This window comes from Eriocheir sinensis, chromosome 28 (genome assembly GCF_024679095.1).
Source record: "Eriocheir sinensis breed Jianghai 21 chromosome 28, ASM2467909v1, whole genome shotgun sequence".
Taxonomy (NCBI): domain Eukaryota; kingdom Metazoa; phylum Arthropoda; class Malacostraca; order Decapoda; family Varunidae; genus Eriocheir; species Eriocheir sinensis.
In genome coordinates, this window is record NC_066536.1 from 1,054,929 (window position 1) to 1,077,500 (window position 22,572).

Below are 22,572 nucleotides of genomic sequence, written 5' to 3' on the forward strand. Positions count from 1 at the left end.
GTTTCAAATCCTTGAAAGGTGATTTTCAAGGATTTGAAACCAAGAAATTCAACAAAAGGCAATAAACTGATGTACATAGGGATGTCATTTGAGCTCCAACAATGGATCTGTGGGCAGCAGGAACTATCATCCTGTTGGCTTTAGTACAGTTGTAGTGCGGCGACGGCCTGATGAACGAGCCTCCCATAATCCACTTAGCCAGGTACCTCTTCTTCCGACTGCTGAGGAGAGTGGCTCTCCCGTCACGCTGGTCGCGGGTTCAATCCCAGGCAGCCGGGGAATACCCTCACTCTTGATTAATTTCTCGTGTTATTTCGATACGGACCGTTACACAGTATCCATGCTTATCAACCCGAGGCAAATTTATCAGGCAGATGTGCCAACAACACAAAATACACTCCATGAAAGCACAGTAAGAAAGCCCAGTCTTGGCAATGACCTTTCTCAGGGGCTCTGAGCTGTTCGGCCAGGCAGCCTAGGAATCACCAACAACAACAACCCGAGGCAAAAAATATGTACTTAAAACTAAATCCTGGTTTATTGCTTTTTGAAAACTACAAAAACACAAGTTATTTTTCATCCTACTGAAAATAATGCACTGGTTCCATAGGACATGAATAGCCAGCCAACCAACTAATTTTGAACATGGGTTTGCTGGAAAATAATAAATGAAAATACTCAATGCAATAAAATCAACGCATATGAATAACAGCAGAATATGATTTGTACCTGTCTACTACTTTTGTGCAGATACATAAATTGCTTCTCCTAAGAGCACGAAAGCCCAGCTGTCTCAGGGTCATGCCACTCAAATGTGATTAATACAAAAACATAACAGGGGTAGGTGGGTGTGCAAGTGCTATATAAAACAGCCCATACTGCACATCTAAAACAACTTCAAATAATGTCCTCATGAAGATATACTCTGATTATTGCAATTTGGATTACCAGCAGTCATTATATACACTCGACCCTCGATTTAACGGATAAATGAACCAACGGACAAAATCTGGAGCTTAGAAATCAGTCCAAATCTTCTACATTTGATTCAATTATGGCTTACCCTCTAATGATACCCAAAATAATAGTCAACAAAGCAAGCCTCCTCCTACCGTGCCTAACAGTATATAGGTAGGAAGTATTATAGCAAGAGAGGCAGAATTTTCGGTAAAAATTCTCTCACTAGTCTCAGTCCAATTGCAGACAACAAATAAATAGGGCAAGGTCAGGCCTATAACTATCAACACACAGCCTACATATATACAGCAGTACCCGGTAAGTTAAAGAACAGATACAGAGTAGATAAACATGTACAGGAGGCCTACTACATGTACTACACAATAGTACCTACAACATAAAGTACCCACCAAAGCAAGGGAAAATTCGGTACGATTAATGAACAGCTGGCACCTAAATTAAAATTATTGTTGCACACCCACCTTTTTCTCCTCACCCGTACGTCAGATGGCCACCACCGGGGGTGTCAACAGCAACAATCCACTACACACGCAAAAACACTAGCTGGCAAGTGCACACTCACACCAACATACAATTTACAGGCACTCATTGCACAGAGTGCACCCTCGCGCTCACACCATTCCAACCAGAGTTAAATTAGGTTAGATTATGTTAGGTTAGGTTGGTTTTAGTTAGGTTAGGTTTAGTTACATTAGCAGGAATGGGTGTGAGCGCGAAGGTGCACTTTGTGTAATGAGTACCCAATTTACGTAAGTATACCATCCAAACCCGCACTCACACACAATGAATAACCACTCACACATACTCACAGACCTATATAGATGTGTATCGATCTAGAAAAAAATGTACACACTGAGACACATATGTTTCGGCCCAAACAGGTTTTCTCCTGACGGTGGAAAGAAAAAAGGCAACTGCACACTGTTACACAAGTAATACGAGCAACATACGTACCGTACTGTACTACACCACACGAAACACATCCACACACATCATACTGTTAGTATTAGATGCAAACGACAGGTCAGAGCAACAAGGAAATCACCAAAGACGGGGGAGGGCGAGAGCGATCTTACTGTACATGTTCTTAATTGTTGTGTATTTGTTCGGGCGCGTGTAGGCTGTGGTACCACAGCCTCTAGGTAGTGCCCCAAAGGTGCAAGTAGCAGGTGGATGACTGTTTGACTTGAGTTGCTCCGTTTTCTTGAGAAAGGTTCAGACTCCCGTCACGACGTCGGCGCAGCATTCGGCAACTGTCTCAAGACCTCTTTCAAGACATGCCTGACCCTTTCACATCAACACCCAAGACCTCGTGTATCCTAGAGTCGTGGGTTGTCGTGGCCCAGAGTCGGCACAGTGTGAACGGGGCTTAAGCCGCCTCTCGTTCTTTGATAGCACGATAACAAGTGTGATTGAACCAGGGCTTTTTAAGTTTTTAGCATGAGTAGAGAAAGTACGTGGAATGTATGCCTTCATTCCAGAGACAATCACCTCATTGATGCTCTAGGCACACACAAACGGGTCTCTCTTCTGGATGCAATAATCATTCCACAGGAATTTAGGAAAGTACACCCTCAGGTCGTTCCACAGAGTTGAAGCAAAATTCCAAAAGCATCGCCTCTTCGGTGGGTCCAGAGGCTGTGCAGGAGCGATAGAACAGAATACAGAAATACATTTGTGATCGGAGGAGCCCAACGGAGAAAACAATAAATACAGACAGTACAGAATAAGCTGAAGGATTAGAGGTTTGGAAGAAGTCAAGAATGTTGGGCGTGGCTCCAAGGCGGTCGGGGATACGAGTAAGGTGCTGAACCAACTGCTCTAGATCATTGAGGAGAGCAAAGTTGTAGGCTTGTTCACTAGGCTGGTCAGTGAAAGAGGATGAAAGCCAAAGCTGGTGGTGAACATTGAAATCTCCTAAGATGGAAATTTCAGCGAAGAGAGAGCGAGTCAAGATGTGCTCCACTTTAGCGTTCAAATAGTCAAAGAATCTTACATAGTTGGCAGGGTTAAATGAGAGATAAACAGCACAGATGTACGTAGTAATAGAGCGACAATGAAGTCTTAGCCAGATGGTGGAGAATTCTGAAGAATCAAAGATCGTGGGCACGAGAGCAAGAGATGTCGTTGCGTACGTAGACGCAACATCCAGCTTTGGAATGAAAGTTAGAATAGAGATAGTAGGAGGGAACAGAGTAGAGATTACAGTCAGTAGCCTCCGATACCTGTGTTTCGGTGAGGAAAAGGAAGTGAGGTTCAGATGAGGAGAGATGGTGTTCCACAGAAGGGAAAATAGAACGAAGACCGCGAATGTTGCAGAAGTTAATAAGGAAAAAAATTGGAGAGCTATCAAGACACCTCTCGGGTCGAAAATTAAAAGGAGAGCCCGCCCTTGGGGCATTTGTGGTACCACCCCCAGACGAGGACTCTGAGGCATCTTTGATAGCCATATTGAATTTTGGTGTTTTGAGGAAATGATGTGTGTGTAGCGTGTATGTAGTGTGGTGTGGAGAGTAAGATAATTTGTCTTTAGAGAGCATGCTAAACTACTCTCTGGAGTTGATGAGACAATAGGGAAATGGAAAGTGAGGATCTCTGGTGGGCTTGCAGCACCCTCCTCGCTTCCCGTATACCTCACCCGGAGTGGCTTACACCCGTTTCGGTAGGTGTCTTCCTACCTTCTCCCTGCATGTGGTGAGGATGTCGAAGTCATCAAAAGCTTCACATACCTTGCATGGTAGCGTGGTGCATAACAATGGTGGGTCTCATCAGGAAGGCACTCGACGGATTGGATTAGCCCACGGTGTTATGGACTCGCTCAATACGAGTATATGGCGTTGTCGATATCTATGCAGGCAGACAAAGATTAGAATCTTTAAGTCGCTTGTGCTCCTTGTCTTACTCTATGGCTGTGAGACAAGGACACTGAATAGCGACTTGGAGAGGTGTGTCGATGCCTTTGGTACCAAATGCCTTCGCAGGATCATGGGGCATCGCTAGAATGACTTTGTGTCGAACCATGGAGTGACTATTCCGTGAAGCTGAATCGAAGTCTGTTACCAGCTTAAGTCCGTGAACGCCAACTCCGGCTATATGGTGACGTGGCGCGCCTCCCGGACGTCGATCTTGGTCACAGGGTTGTTTCTGTGCGAGATAACCTTGAGTGGAGGAGACCAAGGGGACGCCCTCGTAACTCGTGGCTAGAGCAAGTCAGCCAATCCTGCCGAAAGGGACTTGGGATGGACAGAGCGGCTGCAAGGGATGTTGCAATTACCCAGTGATTTGGGGTAGCTAATGGAAACACCCACCCAAGGCTCAATGACTAATGGGACGGAGATGAGCACTGAGGACACGTGCAGCTATAACATAACTTAACCTGTTAGTGCGTGAGTTATGCAGGCCTCTGACGATCTAACCCCAGCGGTAGATGTACACAATGTGTCGACCAATCCCAGGTTATTGTTGACGAGCATGCGGCTTAGGGAACGTGTGTCAGCTACACGTTCTGTGGTGTGGCTCAAAGTCAGTATTTGCGACAAGCAGTCAGTCGGTGCCTGACCGCCGCGCGAGGCAAATGGACTGCGCGTAGACACTGGTCCTTCTTTTGACTAATACTTCACCGGAGACTTCTAACTCAACGCCTTCGTCTTAAGGGTTTACTACTACTGGTACTACTACTACTACTACTACTACTACTACTACTACTACTACTACTACTACTACTACTACTACTGCTACTACTACAACTACTACTACTACTACTGATGATAATGATAATTATTCCCCAATTTAAGCATTATCCATTTGTCAAATAATTATTAGGGCAAAGTTCTTCAAACTTTTCCTACCGTGACCATACTTTACTTCAAGCATGACCCTCACGACCCTTTGGTAAGCCTCTTACCAGTACTAAAAGCTGCCTGCCTCCCACCATCAGTCTATTTAGTAGTTTGTGTTTGAAGTGGATATTCTGTAACCTTGCTCGACCAGTACTTTGAAAAATCCTGCCAGAGTGAGCTAAGCAGCATATATCAACGAATATAAACGTTACATAATCGCTTTATTCTTCAGTGATATGAACCCTGTTGTACACTTCTGCCTGAACCTCTAGTAATCTCAAATGTCTGTGCATGGATGAAGATTCACTGCAAAAAAACATTTGTTGTTGTTAACGTACAAACGGTAGTGGTGTAATTCTGCAGTGAACATTGAATATATGTTCTTTTTACTTAGTCTGAAATCAAGAAACACACACACACACACTCTCTCTCTCTCTCTCTCTCTCTCTCTCTCTCTCTCTCTCTCTCTCTCTCTCTCTCTCTCTCTCTCTCTCTCTCTCTCTCTCTCTCTCTCTCTCTCTCTCTCTCTCTCTCGTGAAAAAGAACCACATTCTATCACCATTGATGTTCTGTTACCTGTCTCATCAGTCATTTTTCAGTTACCGTCAAACTGTAAACAGAGAAACTTGCACGCTGACCACCACCACTCGAATTGCCATGCTTTAGAAGGATCACGTCAAAAGAAGCAAGGAAACAAGCAATCATAGCATGAATACCCAAAGATCTGCCATTCTGTAAGTAATTCTCTCTCTCTCTCTCTCTCTCTCTCTCTCTCTCTCTCTCTCTCTCTCTCTCTCTCTCTCTCTCTCTCTCTCTCTCTCTCTCAAAATCTATTTATACTAACTGCACAGAGGTTGTAGTATAATGTTTCAGTCCACAGAGGGCAGAATCATCATAACAGCCCTAATAAGAAAATGTAGCCTGGGGTGGATGTTAATCCCTCTGTGGTAGCGTTCGTCAAACTTTTCTAAAAGCTACAGGTCTCCCGATCCAATTGCGTAGTGTTATTCTGCAAATCTCTTTATGATATTGTGAACTCTGCGCCTCCCGCCCTCGAGAATTCAGTTATCGGTTTGTAGAGATGCGGTGACTCAGTAATTAGTGTTTTGTGACCCAGTACTGAGGCGCAACACATCCTTGAGAAATTGTCCAACAGAAGTGTCGATTCTTTACAGTGTGTGGCTGGTGACCTGTCTGTGGTGGGGCTGTAGGGCTCAGGGGGCTACTGAAGTGAGCGCTACATCGACACAGGCCGTGGTGCCTCCAGGGTACCGGCAGGAACTCGCCCCGTGGCCCCAAGGTACGGCGACTATGCTTTCTTCGCGCACACGTATAGGGTCTGCTAGCCGAATCGCACGCATAGTTTTTTTTATTTTAAGACTTATCCCCTAGTATCACTAGGGGAACGGGCCCTTGTCCGAATGCTGCCCGTTAAGAGGGAACAGATCGCTTCCCCCTGCACGAGGGAGCACGGGCCTTAGCCAAAGGCAGGGTGCCGACAGACCGACTCTATCGGCGATCGAAATCTAGCCGACCAAGTCGGTCTGTCGACGAAGACTGGCGTGTCTTTGACGCCTAGTTCCAATTCGTACTCATATCATGGAAACAAAATATCACGAAAAATAGAGTTTAGGTGTGAATATTAATTCTTGTATAAATTAAGTTAGATGAACATTAATTAATTTCACAATTGTTAATTTTTGTACCTCTGCTCAGTTTTCATAAGTTTAATTTCTCCTATTATGAGTATTGATTTAAATGATGCGTACGAATTGGGGAACAAACACTTTACAGCACCACCCTGGGCGTGTACTCTGAGTGTGGAAGGCATTGATGGTGGAGGTGAGAGGGGTGGCCGGTGAGTGAATACGTTATGTAAGAGTCTGTAAACATTCCAGCACCACTATTGATGTCTTAATGTATTAACGTTTGGATCAATCATGCTGCTCGCTAGAGGAGCCAGCTACCTCTCATAATACATTAAAGGGGCAGGAAAATCAGTATTACGTAGATGTTGACCTATTCCTCGACAAAGTAAATACGGCGTTCTACAATTTTTTTTTTCTCATTATGTTACAGTTTTCTGTTTGGTCATAGATTCAATGCGTTGAATGTTTGATTATACAAATCTAGTCGAGGATATGTGCTATTTTGTCGACTCTCTCTCTCTCTCTCTCTCTCTCTCTCTCTCTCTCTCTCTTCATATATTTCTCTATAAATTTATTTGTCATTGGAGGTATCGAATATATCTCATTCCTGAATTTTACTATATATAACAACGAACGTTAAAAAAGGACTGAGGTGCATGAAGATGGGAAAATTAAACAGTATTTATTTTGCAACCAACCCAAACTTATCACAGGCACAGGCACTTATCTCCCCCGCACAGTTGCTATCCATATACAGGGGCCTTGTCCGCCCTCGTATGGAGTATGCATCTCACGTGTGGGGGGACTCCACTCACACAGCTCTTTTGGACAGAGTGGAGTCTAAGGGTCTTCGTCTCATCAGCTCTCTACCTCTTAAATTTCGCAGCTGTGTTGCCTTTCTTTCTATCTTCTATCGATATTTTCATGCTGACTGCTCTTCTGAAGTTGCTGACTGCATGCCTCCCCCCCTCCCGCGGCCTCGCCACACACGGCTTTCTACTCAAGATCATCCCTATACTGTCCAAACCTCTTATGCAAGAGTTAACCAGCATCTCCACTCTTTCATCCCTTACGCTGGTAAACTCTGGAACAATCTTCCTTCATCTGTACTTCCTCCTGCCTACGACTTAAACTCTTTCAAGAGGAGGATATCAGGACACCTCTCCTCCCGAAATTGACTTCTCTTTCGGCCACTCCTCTCCAATCTTTTTAGGGGCAGTAAGTAGCTGGCTTTTTTTCATTATTGTTTTCTCTTTTATTTTAAGCCCTTGATCTGTCTCCTTTGTTAAAAACAAACAAACCAGTAAGCTGTACAAGGGACACGGACATGCATAACTGCGGCTCCATTACAAAAGGCGGTTTATAATAATTATTGTTGGCGTCAATAGTATCAGTAACAAGCCGTTTCTAATTCAACAGTCGACAGAAAAAGACTCTCCCCTCCATGTCCCTTTGCGGCTTGTATATAGACTGCCAGTGACATCTCAAGTAATGGACGGCGGACTCTTGATTTTGCGGCGCCCTTGTCATTAAGCCGCGAATTTTGGAAAATCAACCGCTTTGGTGCGAATCGCCATAACTCCCTTATTTCTGGGGCTACAGAAATGTTTTTGGTATCAATCGACGGCAAAAGGAAAGGGCTATTCTTTAATAAGCGACTGGGCTCAAAAACTGACTCGAAAGGGTAAAAAATCGAATAAATTCGCAAAAAACGGCTCTGAAAAATAAAAACTATTTTTGAGTTCCCAACTTTGAAACCCACTCATTGTTTGAGAATTTCAAAAAACGTATTTAACAAATAATTTAGTCCTACCAATGTGCTTTCCAATATGATGCATAACATTTCCCTACTTCCAGTAGTTTCGTCGCTAGAGCTCGAAACGTAAACCCTTTTGAGAGCGATTTTGACGAACTCCAGACACTTTGCCGTTTTTGTCTAGTGTGGCATTGCTATTGCCTCTAGAAGGCTGTAATTTGGCATGTAGCCCCTCTTGGCAATGAAGTTTGACCAGCTCAAAAGATTTTTTAATAGCTCGATTCTAAGTTTGTCGTCGAGCCTTCACAAAATAGCCTGTTTTTCGGCCCTTTTCCCGCGATTTGGACACGTCCTAGTTTTTTGCTTATAACTTTTTTTTATTTATTAAGTGCTTTCCAATTTTTTTTCCTGATTATTTATTTGTATTAATAGAGTTTTCATTTGCCACCAAGCACGTCTTCCTAGCTTCAGTAGTTTTTGCTCGAGTTTGACCAGAATTCGCGACGAAAATTATTTCACGCGCCGCGACGAAAAACCTTCCTGACGCCACAAAAATTAATATATCTGCATAAAGATTCATATATGAACACTTCAATATGTTGACTATCTTGTAGTAAAAGCATTTTAAGATATCTGTATAGAAAATTACTATTTTTATATAATCATTTCACTATATAAATCAACCTATATAAAGCGCCTTATTATACATGTTATTTTAAATTTTATTTAGTATTCAACCCTATTTCTTCCCATTTATGAATAATACATTTAATTTGCTATCTTTTGATACCAAATATATGTATATATATATATATATGTATATATATATATATATATATCTATATATTTAGATATATATATATATATATATATATATATATATATATATATATATATATATATATATATATATATATATATATATATATATATATATATATATATATATATATATATATATATATATATATATATCTATATATATATATATATATATATATATATATATACATATATATATATATATACATACACACACACATAAATATTTGGTATCAAAAAGAGGTTAGATAAGTTGATGGATGAAAAGATTTGGTAGGAAGTAGTAGGTGGGATACATACAGTGATGGGATTCAGCCGGTTCGCACCGGTTCGTAAGAACCTGTTCTTGGAATTTCTTTAATCCCGAGAACCGGTTGTTACTGTTAGCTTAAATCAGGGGTTTTCAATTTTTCCACCATGAACACCTTTTACTTATAACTTATTTTGGTAAACCCCTCATAGAGAGAACGTGTTCTTAAAAAAATTGAATCCCACCACTGGATACAGGGTAGTTGACGAGTGGAATAGGCTGGGTGGCCGTGTTGTAGCTGGATGTGGCAAGATTACTGCATTCAAGAGATTAGATAGGCTTGGGGAGGTGGATGATGGGTGCTATACTGCCACTCGGTGTAGGTAGACAGGGGCTGCCAAGTATAGGCCAGTGGGCTTTTTGCGGACCCCTTACGTTCATAAGTTCATATGTTCATCACTTAGCTCCACTGCATGATACTCAATCTTTTTGTATTATCTGTGAGGTTCAGCCAATCCTCGCCTTCACTAAGTGCTATCATACACTCAGAGTTGTGTTCATACTGTCTAGAACAGTTCCTCGGCTTCATTCCCTGTTTATTATTTACACAGTGCAAGTGTGGCCTTTGGGCTATAGAGTTCGCCTGTGTTCCTTAATAGTGATGCATATTCTCACTTTATGATACATAGTGCATGTGTACGTCCTTTAATGTTTGCTATTCCGTAACTATATTAATGTGTGTTCATGTGTGTCCCCACTGCACATTTTGTTTCATGCCACCCTTGATTATGCTCAGCTTGTCCTAATCGTCCTTGCTCTCCTCAGAAACCATTAGGCGTACAAACAGCTCTCTTTCCTTCACACAGACGGGTCTCCTCTTCACGTGAACTTTAGTCTCAAGGTCAACAACATGATGGAAACGGACGACAAGCAGACGGTAAGCTTGCTACGCCCGCATGAATATCACTGGCGGATAATATTAATAGTAGCCCGCAGCCGCGCCCTGCACTTTGGGACGGAGAGACCTTGATGCCTGGTGATTAATTTGACTCCGCGGCGATTGACACTCACAGAATGCATGCCGGATGAAAATTAAACTTGGTGGAGGAAGAGGTCGAAGCGATGTATCATGCATAGCTGTGCTAAGAGAATAAAAAGGAAAGTCGTTAACTTGTGGGAAAAGAAGAATCGTCGACTTTTATTTTTACAGAAACGGAAGCTGCTCAAAGGCACAAAAGTTCCTCAAAAGCCCAAGAACCCTCTATAATCCCCCCCCCCCCCCCCCAAAGATGCCCCCCAAATCTAAACAAACACGGAAAAAGCCCGAAAAAAGTTTTCATACGAATACCAACCGCCACGTCCCTATTCACTAACCCCCGACTGGGTACTGAACGGATGGCTGATCGATCGGCTATGCTGTTCATATAACTTGACTCATCGACTGACTCCACTTATGTCTGTCATTCATTCAAGGACACTGCATATGAATACTGTCACTTCGTTCTATTATCACCTGTCACGGATGGATGGGTGGCTGAACGGGTGGTTTTGGCTGGGTGGATGTGTTGGTCCAGTTTCTTATGATTCTTGAGTGTGGCGTTCTTGCAAAACATCGGTTGGGGGAGGGCAGTGGTGAGGTTTAGGAGGAGTCGCCACTGCTCATAAATTCATGAAACTTAAGAGTCTCACATACTGCTGAAACTGCGAACAGCCAATCAGAAACTACTCGACGGTAATAATGCGCTCTCCCATCCCTCATGCTTTTTGATGAACAGGTTGACTGTGTTGTGGCTGTTTTGGTGCCGTGCAGGCGTGGCCGAGCACGTGCCCATATTGCACCGTGGAGAGAGAGGGCTCACACCAGCACGGCTCTAGTCAAGGAGTCCGTGGAGGGCAAGTCGTGGGTTAACGGCGTGCATTGGGTCGCCGCATACGCCGGAGTTAATAGAACTGTGGCGTCGGCTTCCTTGTGCCCTGATAGCTGGTTGTCGAAGGACGTATGTGCTGCTGCTTGTCTGGCGCACCTAGCCTGTCTGGTGTTGCTGTCACCGATAGCAGCCCGTCCTTGTGCCGCCTGGATGTACGGTCTCCTTCGTGCCCCTGTCTAAGCGGCCTGTCTTCCTGTTGTGTTTGGAGCGGCCTGTCTACCTGTCGCTGGAGCGGCCTGTCTACCTGTCGCTGGAGCGGCCTGTCTACCTGTCGCTGGAGCGGCCTGTCTACCTGTCGCTGGAGCGGCCTGCCTACCTGTCGTCTGGAGTGGCTTGTCTGAGTACTAACCCCAGAGTGTCTTTCTTCTCCTGACACTCGACCTAGCAACTAGAGTGTCGTAATGCTGTGCAAGAGTCCTGAACAGTTACTTGTCAACTTTTGGAGTGTGATTGACTTTTGGTTGCTGCGTGTGTGTTTCTTGTGCGTAAATGGTTTTGGTTGCGGTGTTCTGTGTGCTTGTGTTGGTGGTGGTGTCCCGTGTGTCTGTGCGTGGTTGTAGTCGTATTGGGAACTAATAATTATATTTAATTGCTTACTTTTGACTTTTGCTCGTTATCCTTAGCTGGTAGTAGCGCTGTTGACACACTGAGCACCTACTTCTCACCCCCGACAGATTGAAATGGAGAGGGTATGTACGGGTGGGATAGGCGTGGCGAGATGGCAGTGAAGAGGGCATGGTAAAGGGTGCGTGGCTATAAGGACAAGTGGGAGAGCGGAGGAACCTGGCGTGAGAAGAGTGTGCCTTGATGTTGCTATAAACTTGGATTATCTTCAGTTTCTATGTTTCAGTTAATCTAGATATTGTGGATGCTACGCGCTCGTTAACACTGAGCAAATGACAGCTCTTTTGTAGACTTCCTCGCCTTGAGGGTGGGAACTACACACTATCGGGGATGCTCGACGGGCAAATAGTGATACCAGATCACAATGGGTAGTGGGAATGAGGGCTGATGACGTCAGAAGCGGGAACACCACAGGCAAGGATCTGACAACAAACAGTGCTACCAGATGTAGTGTAGCCCACAACCTCTATACTCGTTCACCGGGCAAAGACTGGCGGTGATTAACAGGAACACAACACTTTTAACTTACTATTTGTCTCACGTGTCCCTTAGGCTGTGATTCTCGACTCCTTCTTTCGAGTGACATGGAAGGACTGGAGACTCAATTACCCCGAGGAGGAGGCGAAGTATTCGAAGGGCGGTGTATCAACGGGTGGCGGTGAGGGCGAAGGTCCGGTGAGGCGTGCCATCCTGAACCCTGTGGTGCTGGATGCTGTGTGGCTGCCGGACCCTTACATCTTCAACGTGCGCAGCGTGAGCACTGTGCGTCTGGTGCAGAAGGAGGCACGCGGGGTGCTGCTCTACTCCGACAGCACAGTATTAATCTCCACCCTGTGAGTTGTGAGGAGGAGGAGGAAGGAAGGGAGGGATGTGGGAAGGAAAATATAGGCATAAATCTTTATTTTCTAAGCTACCCTCTTATGGATATTTTCCGCTCTGTACTTTTATCTCATTTCCTTTCAGGCCGCTCTATCTCTGCTGTGGTAGACGGTAACCCTTAAACCTACCAAGAAATGGTGTTCCACAGGGCTACTTTACTCGCTATTTGCCTATTTCACTCTACTCTGCATTATGCAACACAGTTTAACAAAACACCCTCCAACAGGAAGTATAGGACTCAAGGCTCCACGCTACAGTATGTTTCATTATTGAATGGAGTAGAATTTCTCCACCTGTCAACTCGACACAATCTTCCCTATTCTTCGATAACACTCCACTATCCTTGATCGAGGTTTATAAATGAATGAAGGGCTTTAATAAAGGGGATGTAGGGTTTTGGTTGTAAAAGAGCCAAGTAGAACACGTATCAACGGTTTTAAGTTAGGTAATTTCAGATTCAACAAAGACTTGGCCAAAAATTGGTTTACCAATAGAGTGGTGGATGAGTGGAACAGGCTTGCCAGTCATGTTGTGGGTGCCAGTACCATAGATACATTGAAGAGGAGGTTGGATAAATTCATGGAGAGTGAGGTTAGGTGGGGTTAGGCTTACCGGAGTTGCCTTGTATAGACCAACTGGCCTTTTGCAGACTCCTTACGTTCTTATGTTCATGTTCTTATTCCTTTACATTAAACATACTTTGTCTGTCCTTAAATCAAAATCTCAACTAGGAACTTTTAGTAGCTATACACGATTTGCAGGAGCAGCGCCGAGGGGCGATTTTTTCCCTTTTTTTTCCCCTCAAGCTGTCTCCATTCCTGTTAGAAAGCAGGGACTTATGAAGGGTGGGAGAGCAGCGAGAGGGAGAGCAGACAGCATTTGTCTCCACCCTGCCATTTGTGAGTGGGAGGGGGAGGGTAGGTACAGGAAGTCGAAAACAGGTGAAGGGTTTGGAGGGACCAGAGAGGGAAAAGAAGAAACGAAAAGACCACGCCCTGGGAGCTATGTGGGAGGGAGGGGGTGTTGGAGGAAAGAGACGGAAAGAAGGAAGAAAACGGAGAGGAGAGGGAGAGGCGGAAGGAGAAGCAGGAGAGATAGAAAACGAGTCGCAGAGAGTTACCGAACACATCATTTAATACTTGCAGCAGGTGACAGCATCAACTACATACTGCTACCTGAACTACGAACTAGGTGGACTTAAACTTATCGTCCCGCCCCTCAAGTATCTCCCCTCCCCTCCTTTGCTTAAGAACACCTGCTGCTAATATGAGGCTCACGTATACAAGACCCGCCACCTGGGCATTTGTTAGTCTCGATAGCCCCGTTAAGGTTCATTGATGGCAGCGTGATTGTGTTAGCGTTTTGTGTGTTAAATCGGTGCTTTTCTTCTCAAGCTCTTCCTCCTCCTCCTCTTCCTCTTCCTCATTTTTCACTTCATTTTTTCCTTTTATTTACTTTTTCATATACCCCTGCTTCTTCTTCCTCTTTATCCTCCATTTCCTCCTCCCTCCTCTTCCTCCTCTTCCTCATTCTTATCTGCTTCATCTTTTTCCTCTTATTTTCCTTTTTTTCTTGACCCTCTTTCTCCTTTTTTCTATCTGATTTTTTCTTCTTCCCAACCACCACCTCTTCCTTCTGCTCCTTATAGTCCTCTTCTTCATGTTCTTTTTCCTCTTACTTTCTGTTCCATTACTCCTTCATTATTTACTCCTGCTTCTTTTTTCGCTTTTCATTTTTTTCTCTTATGATTTCTCGCCGTTCTCACTTTTCTTGACCTTCTTTTCTAACATTTGCGAGTGAGTTCCAGGAAAAGAATCAGCGTCGGCAAGGAAATCAAGGCAAATCTATCTACTTCAGAGGAATAAGATAACACGCACGTACACACACGAAAAAAACCCTCACACACCCATCCCACACATACACGCACGCAGTTAATTATTCTTTTTGTTCAATCATGCACAATAACCTGCAAAGTGGGCAACAGAGCCAATAAAACACACACACACACACACACACACACACACACACACCACCGCTTCTGTACTTCTTGTAACAGGAATAATATCAGTCTTGCGCCAGTGTTTATGACGTTGGTGTGACTGGCAACCTACAATCATTATGCTGCCTCACTACCTTGTTCTTTGTAACCTTGCAATGCTCTGCGCCTCATCATATCTGAAAGGCTTTTCGTGTTAGGGAGTTAGAGTAAGGAAGGAATGGAAGGAAGAGAAGTGGGAAGGAAAGGAGGAGGATAGAAGGAAGGAAGGAAGGAAGGAAGGAAGAATTATGAATGAATGGATAAAATAGGAAATTCAGGGATGGAGTAAATACAAGAGTTATGTATTCGAATACGAATACGAATACTTCAAATTCCAACGAATACGGATACGAATTCGAATACACAAATGGTTTTGATTCGAATACAAATACGAATACTTCTTAAAGTATTAATGAATACATTGATGAATACTTTTCATTGTAAAATACCTTCTTGATATAACTGGGTATAGCACTGTTCTAAAGTTATGCAATTGATAAAGGAGCTCATGAACCTGTACTATACAGTGTATACACGACAATTACACGTTCGCCCAGCATGAGGCTAGAGTTGTAACGAACAAGGGCTGCTATTTCTGATGATAAATTTTGAAGTATTTGTCAGATTGTTTGCAGAATACGAATGCTTTGATTTCTATCAATAATTATTCGAATACGAATACACCAAAATACGGTATTCGAAAGTATTTTAATACGAATACCGAATACGATTACCCAATCCCTGACAGGAATAGAAGGAAAGATGGATGGAAGCAAGGAAGGATTTGAGTAATGAATGAATGAATGAATGAATGATTGAATGAGTGGATGGATGAATGAATGACTGATTGATTGAATGAATGAATGAAGGAAGGATAGATGGAAGCAAGGAGGGGTCGGAGTAAGTAAGCACGGAAGGAAGGAAGGGAGGAAGGAAGAGAGAAAAGAAGGGATGAAGAAAGGAGAGAACAGACACAAACGCACAAGTGAACGGAAATAGGGCAGTAAAATAGTAAAGAAGGAAGGGAGTAAAGAGGAGAGGAGCGAAGCAAAGACGGGAGAAAGGGAAGAAAGATGGAAGCAAAGAAGGAAGAAAGTAAGGAAGGACGAAAATATGAAGGAATAAAAGAAAGAGAAACGGAAGGAAGGTAAGAGAGATGTAAGGAAGGAAGGATGGGAGTAAGGAAGAGAAGGAAGGAACAGAGGGAAGAGAAGGAAAGAAAACTAGATGGGAAGTGTTATTCCACGCTACATCTCTGCATAAATACTCAAATACTCTCCTATTCACAGGTTCTCGCTTACCAGAGAGAGAGAGAGAGAGAGAGAGAGAGAGAGAGAGAGAGAGAGAGAGAGAGAGAGAGAGAGAGAGAGAGTTTTTGCGCGTGCGTGTGTGTGTGTGTGTGTGTGTGTTATAGTGACATTTTCTTATTTACTCATATTCACATGAATGTTCTTTTTTTCTTCCTTTATCTTCTTGCTACATCTATTTTTCTTTCACGTATTTCTTTATCTATGTATTTATCTTGGTGAGTGTGCATGTACAGTATATATTGTGTTTTGTATGCGTTGACAGAACCAAAATTGATCTCGGGTGTTCAGTCCACTTCTCGCGATATCCGTTCGACGTGCAGTCCTGTACGCTGGCCATCCTCAGCTGTAAGTACAAGAACATAAATAGATAGATAGATAGATAGAGGGAGATAAAGGGAGATAGAGATAGAGAGAGAGAGAGAGAGAGAGAGAGAGAGAGAGAGAGAGAGAGAGAGAGAGAGAGAGAGAGAGAGAATCATCCTTATCGATTCGAGTAAGTGATCTGGGGCATCATTTTACTGTGAGACATTGCGAACTAGTTCTTTTCAAGCAGTGTCGTGTCTCTCGTACTGGCACTTTCCTTTTTTTTTATATATTTTTTTTACTGTCACCCTATACATTACTCCGTGGCTTGAATATTTCTCTTTACTTTTATGCCCCCCCCCCCGCGCTTTTTTGTCATGCTTCTTACTGTTTTCTTTGTTTCGTTTTGCACTTTTTTTCCTTCCCCTCCACCACTTCCGAATACATCTTCTCTGGATTGTTCTTAAGTGTTTTACAGTCTTCGCATTTTATTCTCTACTGCTTCATTTCCTGCTACTTAGGTCTAATTTTCTCTCCCATCACTCATGTCATATTTCGCCACCTTTTGTCTAAGCTCAAGATTATAAATTATCATTCCTAATTGCATACTGCCTCTAAATTATCATTCCTTGTCGTTGCGTTATTATGTTTTTCCTCTCAACTGGTGTTTCTGAATCTTAAGCGTCCCTTCTTCTTTCTAGGCTCATTTCCTCTCATTATTGCTTGTCTTTCCTTTCCAAACCCCCATTTTCTGTTCCTTTCTTATAATGTTCTGAAGTAAGAATCTCCCTCAGCACACTTTCTCCCTTCTTTTAAGTCTGTTTAAGCTCATTTCCTCTCCTTATTATCTTCCCTTTACAAATCCTCCTTTCGTGTTTTTTTTTCAACAACGTTCTTGTAGGTATTCTCTCTCGGTACACTTTTCCTCTGCTTAAAAATCTCCTCAACGCCTCTTCTCTTTAGGCTCATTTCATGTCCTTATTGTCTTTCTTTTACAAACTATTCGTGCTCCTTTTCTATAACGTAAGCATTCTCTCTTGGCACACTTTCTCCAAGCATTTTTAATAAAGGTTATGTAAAAAGAGGAAGTGGGTTAATGGAGAAGGTACAGGTGCGGAAGTAGGAAAGACAGTAGGTGTGTATCGTTATATAATTTATCCAATTCGTCCTACTCACGCCAGACATGTACGAGGCGCCGGACATTCAGATGCACTGGCTCCCCGGCGGCCTGGTGGTGGACCCTCGCGTGCAGGACCAGCTCACCAACTTCGACTACACTTTCGCGATGGAGAACAATGACACGTGTGACTGCTACAAGTGCATCCCACGTGCGTACCTACTTACGTGTCTCTCTTTCTACATATTTTCTTATTCATTTCAGTGTATAATTTTTTTTCTTTCTTTCATTATTTCTGTTATTACCACACACACTCCTCTCTCTCTCTCTCTCTCTCTCTCTCTCTCTCTCTCTCTCTCTCTCTCTCTCTCTCTCTCTCTCTCTCTCTCTCTCTCTCTCTCTCTCTCTCTCTCGCTCGCTCGTATATCGTACGTGATCAATTGCCTAGCTTTACTTCTTTGTGTTCATGCTTCTTATTTATGTAGTTTCGCTTATTCCATAAATTGTTTCCTTTATTACTGACTGTCGATCTTTCTTGCATTTTTTTTTAAATACTTGTCGCCACCTCATATATATATATATATATATATATATATATATATATATATATATATATATATATATATATATATATATATATATATATATATTTTTTTTTTTTTTACGTCGTTGCCTGTTGCGCCGGTAGGCATCTTCCTGGTGGGGCCTGATGGTCGGCCCAAGGCTTCTTCCAGGTGGGGCCTGATGGTCGGCCCAGCCCGTTCTGGCGCAGGCGAGTGTTTATAGTGGCGCCATCTTGCATTGGCTCATGCTGCCCCCCGGAACTCGTTCTTGATTCGCTTGGACGGCTTCCTCTAGAGTCCGGGTTGATGATTGGTCTTCAGGACAGCATGTGGGTATATATATACTATACGGTATATGAAAATGAGTGGTAGCGTGGGGATTCGAACCCGCGTCGTCCATCACGCGGTGAATGTGAGCCCAGTACGCTACCAGTTCGGCCATAGATAGATAGATAGATAGATAGATAGATAGATAGATATAGATAGATAGATAGATAGATAGATATAGTTAGATAGACAGATAAATAGATAGATATATTGATATAAATATATATAGATAGATGGATAGATAGGCGAATAGAGAGAGCGCGTCTGTCCGGGGGAGGGAGAGAGAGAAAAATCTGTGGAACGCTTCAGGTTTAGATTTAGCGATGTGGATGACGGATGGCATAGCACATTTTTTTTACAGCAAGGGAGGCAGCTCAAGGGCAAAAAACAAATATAGGAACAAAAAGGCCTGCTAGACGCTGCTCCTACAAAAGAAAACAAAGCAGATGTGCTAAGTAATAGAATGACAATGAAGTCTTTGCCAGATGGTGGAAAATTCTGAAGAGTCAAGGTCGTGGGCACGAGCGCAAGTGATGTCATATCGTACGTAAACGCAACATCCAGCTTTGGATCGAAATTTAAGGCAGATATAGTAGAAGGAAACAGAGTAAAGATTTCTGTCAGTAGCCGCCGATATCTGGGTTTCGGTGAGGAGGAGGTGAGGCATAGAGGAGAAGAGATGGTGTTCCACAGAATGGAAGTTATAGCAAAGATCGCGAATGTTACAAAAGTTGATGAAGAGAATGTTGGAATAGGTATCAGGACACCTCTTATGGTCTGCGCCAAAAAGGATGTCCGATCTGGTGGCATTTACGGCCCCCCCAACCCCCCGCAGAAGGGGGCTTCGAGGCTCTGTTATTAGTAGCCATCATGAATTTTGAAAAAAAAGGAAGTGGTGTGTGTGTGTGTGTGTGTGTGTGTGTGTGTGTGTGTGTGTGTGTGCGTAGCATGTATGTGGTATGGTGTGGAGAGCACTAACAGGATTTATCTTTAGAGATGGTGTTCCACATAATGGATAGGGACGGAAAATGAGAATATGGAGGGTCTTTGATAGGCTTGCAGCACCCCCTCGCTTCCCGTAAATATCTCACCGGGTGTAGCTTACGCCCGATTCGGCAGCTGTCTAACTGTCTATTCTCTGTACAATACTAGAGTAAAAAAAAGACTTATATTTCCATTGTTCTTTCGTAGCATTCCTTTGATTCCTCATAAACTTCAGGATGAGGAGGCGTAGATTAGATACTGTGAGAAATCATGTGATGCGAGGAGATAACATGTGAGAGCGAGGGAAAGAAGAAAAACAAGGTGATTATATCTATCATGGCGAGGGTATGAGTGAGTAAAAGGTACGAGAGATAAGATTGACTGGGCAATGTCATGTGAGCGTGAGACATATGCGGAAAAACTACATATACATTTTGCGAGCTTCAGGAACTACGGGTAGACGGTAAATAATTGTCACTGATGTTATGGCGTGATACATTATGGGTACGGAGGGATAGAGAATATATTCCAAGTGATGGATCTGTGTGAAGTGTAGCTAATACACCTATAGCCATAAAAGTGTCGAATACCTTTTAGAGTGATGGAGTAGATGATGAGGGAAATGCGGAAAGAGCGCATGTCTATCCTTTGGTTTGAAAGGCCCTTGTTTTGCGTCCGGGGTTTCATATTGGTCCATTCGCTAAGTTGGGAGATGGTTGTATGAGTAATGGTGAGTGATGTATGAGTGGTGGTGAGTGGTGAGGGGTGAGGCGGAGTACATTTTCGTAGAGTGGAGCTCGCATGAATAGAGAGTTTGTTATAGTTTCTCGACGATTTTGAAGAATTGGGGTATTTTTTTCATCAGGAGGAATTGATGGGTTTGAGTTAGATGAAGAAGTAATGGTGTGGATACATAACAGAAGAAAAAATATTGGTGTGGATTTCGTCAGGAGGGAGTTATGGACTGAAGGTTTGCTAGCTTTTAATTGAGTTGGATGTAAAAGAAAATTTATGTAGGTACGAAACAAAAGAAGAAGAAAAAAATATTGGTGTGGATTTCATCATGATGGAGATATGGGTAGAAGTTTGTTGGTTTATTTTTTGAGTGGAGTGGAGGCGACAGAAGGTGAAGGTGCGTAACAGAGGAAGAAAATCGATATTGGTCTGGATTTCGTCGGGAGGAAGTCATGGGTAGTAATTTTGCGAGCTTTTTGAGTTTGATGAAAAAGAAAATTGAAATAGGTACGTAAATGAGGAAGAAAATATTGGTGTTCATTTCATCATGAGGGAGTTATGGATAGGTCTGCTAGCTTTTTGAGTTGGATGAAGAAGAAAATTTATGTAGGTACGAAACAGAAGAAGGAAAAATATTATTGTGCATGTTATCAGGAAGAAGTTAAGGGTAGAAATTTTGTTAGCTTTTTGAGTAGAATGGTGACGAAAAAAGGTGTAGGTACCTAACAGAAGATTAAAAAAAATAATGGTGTGAATTTCGTAGGGAGGAAGTCACGGGTAGAGTTTGCTGGCCTTGGGGTGATGAATGATGATTGCTGCGCATAATGAAATAATTACAACACACGACGTATCTAGTTCGCTTACAATCAACGGCTGGATTTGAGTTTCATTGTCCATATTTCTTTTCTTATCCAAACATGTGTGTATAAACGTAGTGTAACTATGCAACGACACACACACACACACACACACACACACACACACACACACACACACACACACACACACACACACACACACACACACACACACACACACACACACACACACACACACACACACACACACACACACACACACACACACACACACACACACACACACACACACACACACACACACACACACACACACACACACACACACACCCATACACATACACAAGGGGGCTGTATGGTGTGTGAAGGTCCCAGCAGTACCCAGAGATCGACTATAATGAGGTTCCTCTAATCGGGAGGGTACTTGCTGGCGATGACGAGTCCAACCATTGCCGTCTCGATATATATCGAGACTGCAATGGTCCAACTCGTGATCAGGCCGTGGTGAATCACACACACACACACACACACACACACACACACACACACACACACACACCGTTACCGCTCCGGTAGCTCAATCGGTTAGAGCGCTGTACTGCAAGGCTTCATGGCCAAACAGGTGGCGGTTCGAGCCCCGCTCAGGCGGGATTCTTTCCTTTGACTAGGAGCGGTTACTGTCCCTCCTTGAGAAAGGGGGATGGGGTGTGTGGTGTGTGAGATCCTGGCAGTACCCAGAGATCGACGATAATGAGCACTTGTTCACGTCAGGAGGGTACCTGCAAGCGAAAGCGAGTCCAACTCGAGATGAGGCTGTGGTGAATTACACACACACACACACACGCACGCACACACTTTATTACCCTTTCATCTCTTTACCTCCCCCAGCGTGTTTGACTACAATTACAACTGTCGAAAAAATCCTAGGCCAAGCTTATCACCGCATAAACTCCTAACGCACACCTCTCCACTCCTTCACCTCTTCGCTTTCTACAGCGGAGGCCCCGTGTGTGCTGGCGACGCTGGTGCTGTCGAGGAAGGTGCTGGGACATCTCCTGAGCACCTTCCTTCCCTCCGGCCTATTCGTGGCAGTCTCGTACGCCTCCCTCTTCTGGCCCGCCGACGTGATCCCCGGACGCACGGTGCTCGTCATCACCTCGCTGCTCACGCTGGTCTCCATGCACACGGGCGTCAGGTGAGGGGCGCTGAGTGGGCATGTGTGTGTGTGTGTGTGTGTGTGTGTGTGTGTGTGTACAATTCACCATGGCCTGATCACGAGTTGAACTCGCTTTCGCCAGCAGGTACCCTCACGACGTGAGCAAGTGCTCATTATCGCTGATCTCTGGGTACTGCCAGGACCTCACACACCACACATCCCATCCCCCTTGCTCAAGGGGGGACAGTAACCACCCCTAGTCAACGGAAAGGATCGGTGTGTGTGTGTGTGTGTGTGTGTGTGTGTGTGTGTGTGTGTGTGCTGCGGTTTTCTTTTTCTCTCTCTTTGTGTGTGCTTTAATTTTTTCGTGTTTACTTTTACTTATTGTGACGTTTCTTTTTTCTTTTTTCTTTGTGTGATTGAGCTAATTTTGCATATTCACTGAGGTGTCTCTCTCTCTCTCTCTCCCCATTATCATTATTCCCACTGAATATAT

The 22,572-nt window shown here is 43.6% G+C and overlaps 1 protein-coding gene across 1 annotated transcript in view; it reads left to right on the top strand.

Moving 5' to 3' along the window:
• Positions 1-16,312: 16,312 nt before the first annotated feature.
• The window catches only part of LOC127004715 (glycine receptor subunit alpha-2-like), an 11,315-nt gene continuing 5,055 nt past the window's right edge, over positions 16,313-22,572 (top strand). Inside the window, exons 1-3 of the mRNA XM_050872805.1 lie at positions 16,313-16,418; positions 17,558-17,704; positions 21,917-22,115. Coding sequence (XP_050728762.1) covers positions 17,560-17,704; positions 21,917-22,115 — 344 coding nt within the window. The 5' untranslated portion in view covers positions 16,313-16,418; positions 17,558-17,559. The remainder of the gene's footprint in view (positions 16,419-17,557; positions 17,705-21,916; positions 22,116-22,572) is intronic.